The 5,977-nt window shown below is 36.9% G+C and overlaps 1 protein-coding gene across 1 annotated transcript; it reads right to left on the bottom strand.

Annotated features, from left to right (window-relative positions):
* LOC109350309 (uncharacterized PE-PGRS family protein PE_PGRS54-like) lies at nucleotides 202–4,086 on the bottom strand. The gene is made up of 2 exons (XM_019591526.1): nucleotides 1,599–4,086; nucleotides 202–744 (listed from the first exon to the last, which is right to left on the bottom strand). The coding sequence occupies exon 1, from the start codon at nucleotides 3,905–3,907 to the stop codon at nucleotides 1,802–1,804; it is 2,106 nt and encodes a 701-aa protein (XP_019447071.1). The 5' UTR covers nucleotides 3,908–4,086; the 3' UTR covers nucleotides 202–744; nucleotides 1,599–1,801.

Genomic DNA, 5,977 nt, shown 5'->3' with positions numbered 1-5,977 from the left:
CATGGGTAACTTTTATTTTTATTTTTTCAACTATCACAAAACTATCAACTAAAATTGAAAACAAAAGAATCCAAACACCCTGTAAGCATTCAAGATACAACAAAACAATACAAGAGACAAAAGACATCATCACAGAAAAACCCTCCAATTCTCAAAACTTGGATTCTCTATTTGACTAGTTATAAACAAGAGAAGACCATAAAAGAAAACTAGAGATAGATCGGGCATTTATCAGAAATTTAAATATCAATACATACATGACAACTAGATATACAAACTTCCGGCTTTGAATGATTACAGAAATTGAATGGTTAGCTCTCTACATTATCAACAATATTTGCATGCTCTACCGCTATAGTCAATACTAACAAAATGTTAGCTAGAAAACACCCCGAAAAAAGTGGGAAAATGATACAACAGCGAGCCAATCAGAAACAACAAATTATCAACATCTTCTGCTAAATCCTAGTACATCAATCAAACAACATTAAGTTCTAAATAGTCTGCCACGTTTCGGACTTCAGCAAGTTAAACTCATTACAACAACAATGTCGGTTTAATCATGTGCTAATAATAACTGAAAGATAAATTTAAATCAAAAGCTAGTAACTTCATAGCAAATGTTCCACTTCTCAATGTATGATAAATGATTGTCGTGACTTGGATCTCCAATACTGAAGGCACTTGATCCTCAAAACAATCCAGAATTTGAATGAACAGTTTCCTTTCTCAAATCAATTGTCCCTACATATCGCAGAAGACGATAACAATGGAAGTTGCAATAAGGCATCATAAAGAAGCAATAACGGCTATTATTCATGTAAAAGAAAAGTTGGGCAAACCAAACTACATTAACACCACAACTAATGGCACCATTCTACTTGAGTACGTCAGACACACTGAGTTTCTTTTTGCAGAAAGAACATGAGCATTCCAATGAGTGGTTAAGAAATTTGACTCCTTATTTTACACAGATACAAAAGCTTATCAGCTATCCATTTTATTATCTTTGAAGTTTGTGCTAAAACAGTCTGTATATCTTTTTCACACTTTTATTTAAGGAAAACTGCAGACTAGGAATTAGAACCACAGAAATGAATATAACTTCAAAATTTCTTATCAATGTCCAAAGATCCTTTTACAGCTTGAATATTTCTTATAAAAGCAACTTATGAAAACTGTCTCAAACAAATACCTAAACAAAAGTATTCAAAATATACAATCCATGATGCCATCAATGTATGAAACCACAAATAAATACAGCCACCTGTAAATACTTCTATATGATCACATATTCAACAGGTCTAGATCTACCAAATATACAATCATTATGTTTACAGTTACACTACTAACAAAAGGCAAAATGGGAGGGGATAACAACAGTAATGAATTGGCTAGCAAACATTTCATCTATGGCTAAATACAAGTCTCAGCTTACAACTAGTTCTGTATCAATGAATAAAGTTCACCAAAACAAGAAGTAAAGGAGAAACGTTTAGTAATATTCATCATAATAGCCACAGCAGGTAGCAAGCAAGTATCACAAATAAAGTAGCAAATAACACAAGCAGACAAAGAGTTTAAGTCTTAAAACTAACCTTTCGACCAGAGGAAAGGAACCATACTTCTGACAAGAAGCAACCAGAACAAGTAATTGAAATAAAAGAGCTGCTCAACAACTTCTGGACCAGAGGAGCAGAACCTGAGAATCCAAACAAGCATGACAAATCCTAACTTTTCAGTTACCATTCTTTTCTTCCTCAACTGAAGTACTCGTAGAATTAATAAGTAATATATAAAGTCACTCAGAGGTGAGCCGCCTCCTCTTCCCATAATCAGCATCTCTTGACCTAGAATGGTGGTCCTCCTCCTGTAAAAATCGTGATTTGCTGCGAGCCCTAGATGACTGACCCCTTTCCCACTCCTCCTCATGCTCTGCTTCGCGGTCTCTTTGCCTTTGATGATCTGCATATCTGTCCCTATCTTCCTTGTACCTGTCATGCTCTCGTTCCCGATCCCTTTCACGACCACGGTCTCGAGATTGTTCACGACCCCTATCTCGTTCTCGGCTCACTTCTCTATCATCACGGTGCCTTCTCTCTGACCATTCCTGGTCATGGCCCATATCTTTCTCTCTAGGAGCATCTCTCTCATATCCTTGATCTCTATCATCCCTATGCCTTCGCTCAGAAGTACCAGACCAGTCCCTTTCCGGCCCTCTATCTTTTTCCCTGGCATTATTAGTCCACCCACTTCTATCATGACTAGCCTCACCGTATTGATGGTCAGACGCAGCTTCCTCCCCATAACTTGATTCACCAGCCTTGCCACCACCATGCTCTTCACCACCCCATCCACCCATACTTGGATCCGACCACATTCCCATATTAGGACCATCCATACCAGGTGTGGGCATCATCCCCATACCATTCATAGGCATTCCTCTTCCAAAAAAGGCTGGATTAACATGAGGCGCTACTCCCGGTAAACCAACACCTCCAACACCAGGGAATGAAGGCAACATCCCAGAGAATGGAGGCATGGGACCACCAGGAAAGCCTCCATAGCCACCCATTCTACCCATGGGACCACCAAATGCAGGATCAAAACCCTGATTCATCATCGACTGGGGATGCATCATAGGCGGGGTACCACCAATACCCTGTCCGAAGCCATTCCCACCATTTCCCATCATACCTCTACCACCCATCCCACCACCCCTATTCCTCATCGGATTAACAGCCCCTCTATTCCCCATCCCGGGATTATTCCCCCTTCCCCAGTTACCTCTTCCATAACCTCCTCTATTATTCCCATCTCCACCTTGAAAATTCCCCCCTGTTGCAATATTATTACCACCAGGCTTAGGCCCTACGTCCGAAGCAGGCCCCCTCCTTCCCTGCTGGGGAGGAGCAGATTGGGTCACCTGCTGATTCCTATTCACTTGAGCCTCTCCCATTTTCTTAACTGTAAATGGTGACGCATAAGCAACAACACATGGCCTCCCATTAAACACATGCCCATTCATCCCTTCCTTACAAGCAGTTGCAGCATAAGGATCAAAAAACTCAACTTGGCAGTACCCTTTGGATTTCCCACTGGCTTTCTCGTCGAAAAACTTGACCTCCTTGACAGGCCCATAATTACAAAGCACAGCCTCCAGCTCAGCATCAGTAGTCCACCAATGCAAATCACCCACAAACAATACAGTACCCCCAGCAGCAGCTGCACCACCAGCAGCAGCCACAGCAGCTGCACCACCACCAGCAGTGTTAACACCAGTAACAGCACTGACACTATTTCCAACACCATTCCCACCAACCCTATTAAGATTTACACCAACAACACCACTTTGCCTAACCAAACCCTCATTTCCCACACTTCCAACAACTCCACCAATTGCTTGCTGCACTCCAACACTATTATCATTACCAATCTGATCCTCGATCTCGCTCAATTTCACAGATGGCTTCCCTAATTCAACCCTAATTCCACCTCCACCACCCGATCCACCGCCCGATCCACCACCTCCTCCTTTCACACCAACCTCAACCCCTCTGAACCCTTGATTCTGTAACCCATCACCTCTATCAGAAACTCCTCCTCCACCACCACCACCACCACCACCGGTACTCTCACCCTTCACACCAGGTACAGAAACCCCAATCGCATCATGATTCACCGGTGCTGACTGTGACTTAACATCATCGTTTCTAAACCCTAAATCATCGTTGTTATTGTTGCTCTTGCTCAAGGATTGAAGGAACCCTTCACCGACATTAACATCGTTGTAAAGGTCATCGTAATCGTCATCTTCTTCAGCCAAAAAACCGTCGTCGGCAACGGCGGATATAGCTTCGTTACGGTGGAACTGAAACATGGGATTACCGCTCTCACCTTCATCCATTATTGGGTAATTTTCAATTACCTTCCTATCTTAATAAGATGAAGAAGAAAAAAAGGGATCTTTCTATTTCTCTCTCTTGATTTTAGGGTTTGTAGTGAAGAATGATATAAGGACGAAGAAGTAGAAACATGTGAGGGTAAAACGCAGCGTCTAGAAAGGGAAAGAATGAGATTTGGGAACTAACCTAATCAAATAGGAAAGTCTTTTTTTTTATTTTATTTTCCTCTCTGTCACTTTTTTCCATTAATGATGTTTTACTTATGTGCCTCACACTATGCAACTTGCAATAAATATTTCAACAGTAAGATGGGTCCCTCAAATTATTTTTGTTTGACGAAGTTTATTTTCTGAAAAATAAAGTCTATGTGACTAACTAAGTATCGTGTTTGGAATATTCCTTAATTTAACAATTTCATCATTTAGAAAAAATAAAGTCATGGAAATATGGAATGGCATGTAGAGTTTTTCACTTTTTTGTCTGGCATTTGGGTTATTGGTAAATCATGTTCAATTTATCTGGCATGTAGAGTTTTTCACTTTTTTGTCTGGCATTTGGGTTATTGGTAAATCATGTTCAATTTATCTTCAAAATTCTTTCTCATTACTATCTGGACAAAGTTTTAATATTCCTCTCTTTATTATTGTAAAACATTTATAATCTAATTACTTGGACTAATAACAAATATATAATATATATTTTTATTAAAATAATATAAATATTATGATTTTATATTCATTAAATATAAGAATATTTCTTAGTTGATAATCTCTAAGTATGTAAGGACTATTTGTTTAGGTACAACTATTGATTTATCCAAAGCAAGAGGGGGTTAAAGTAATTAATAAGAGAAAATAGGAACAAAAAATAAGTGATTTAAAGAAATTATAAATTTCTTATAAGAATGAGATCACATGTTTTTCACACTTCTGTGATTGGTATAAAGAGGACATATAATTTTCATACAAATAACACATGAAATATCAGACATAATAAATATCTTCCCATATAAAGAACAACTAAACTTTGTATATAGTACTTTATAATAACCATAAAATGGGATATTCTTTTTATTCACACAATAATACATTTACTTTGTCATGTAACCTTTAATTTATTTAACATTAGGAAAATCCATAATATTAGGAGAGTTCTTTAAGAAGTTTCTCAGGATGTTATATAAAGAATATTAGCAAAAATTGCATAAGTCTAAACACCCTTAAAAAAAAGTCTTTGAATTCATATTATACGTAGTGGTCACCAACGAGCGTTGGTTCAAGTGCTACATGCTTGATTCCCCTTATTATACATAGTAGTCTTAATTAACCATTGTTACACGAATGCTTTCAGGAAAAAGAATCTTCTCCAGAAAACAAGTACTTATTTTTTCTTATGTATTTAATGACACAAATATTATTTCATTATATATAAAAGATACAAATATCTTATCATATTATTTTTCCCTTTGTTTTTTTGATATTTGTCTCTTTATTAATCGAGATGAATTTTACTCTACTTTGACTTGTTGTTTGCTTACATGTATAAAACACAGTCATAATGTTCTATCATAAATCATGTTCATTGAAAAATTATTTATCTCTAAATATTTTCCTAATAATTTCAAATATGAATTTTCTTGATCCCTTCTTCTAGGAATTGGACTAAATTCATTTAATCTATTATTATTATTTGGGCTTCTAATGGTCTCACTTATATAGAAGTGTAAGTGGTTCCTAAACTGTAAAACAAGTGGAACCGAACCAAACCAAAATATGTGGTTCGGTTCAGTTTTACGGTTCGGTTTAGTTTTACGGTTCGGTTTATGTTTTTGGAAATTCATGAACTGTTAAAACTAAACAAGACCACATACTAAAATATGGATTTTTTATTTTTGAATTATGGATGGCTAGGAACTCTAATTTTTTGAAGGTAATTAGTATGAATTCTAATTTTTTAATCCTAATGTTAGAACCCTAAATCCCTAATTAAGAATGCATGATAAGGGCAAAAACCTTGCTCTTTTTTATTAGTGCTCGCCTCTTTGATTATACCAAAAGTGTGAAATACTTCAA

Source organism: Lupinus angustifolius, chromosome LG06 (assembly GCF_001865875.1).
Source record: "Lupinus angustifolius cultivar Tanjil chromosome LG06, LupAngTanjil_v1.0, whole genome shotgun sequence".
NCBI classification, from domain to species: domain Eukaryota; kingdom Viridiplantae; phylum Streptophyta; class Magnoliopsida; order Fabales; family Fabaceae; genus Lupinus; species Lupinus angustifolius.
The sequence above is the reverse complement of the archived record's forward strand: the minus strand, read 5'-3'. Positions and strand labels throughout refer to the sequence as shown.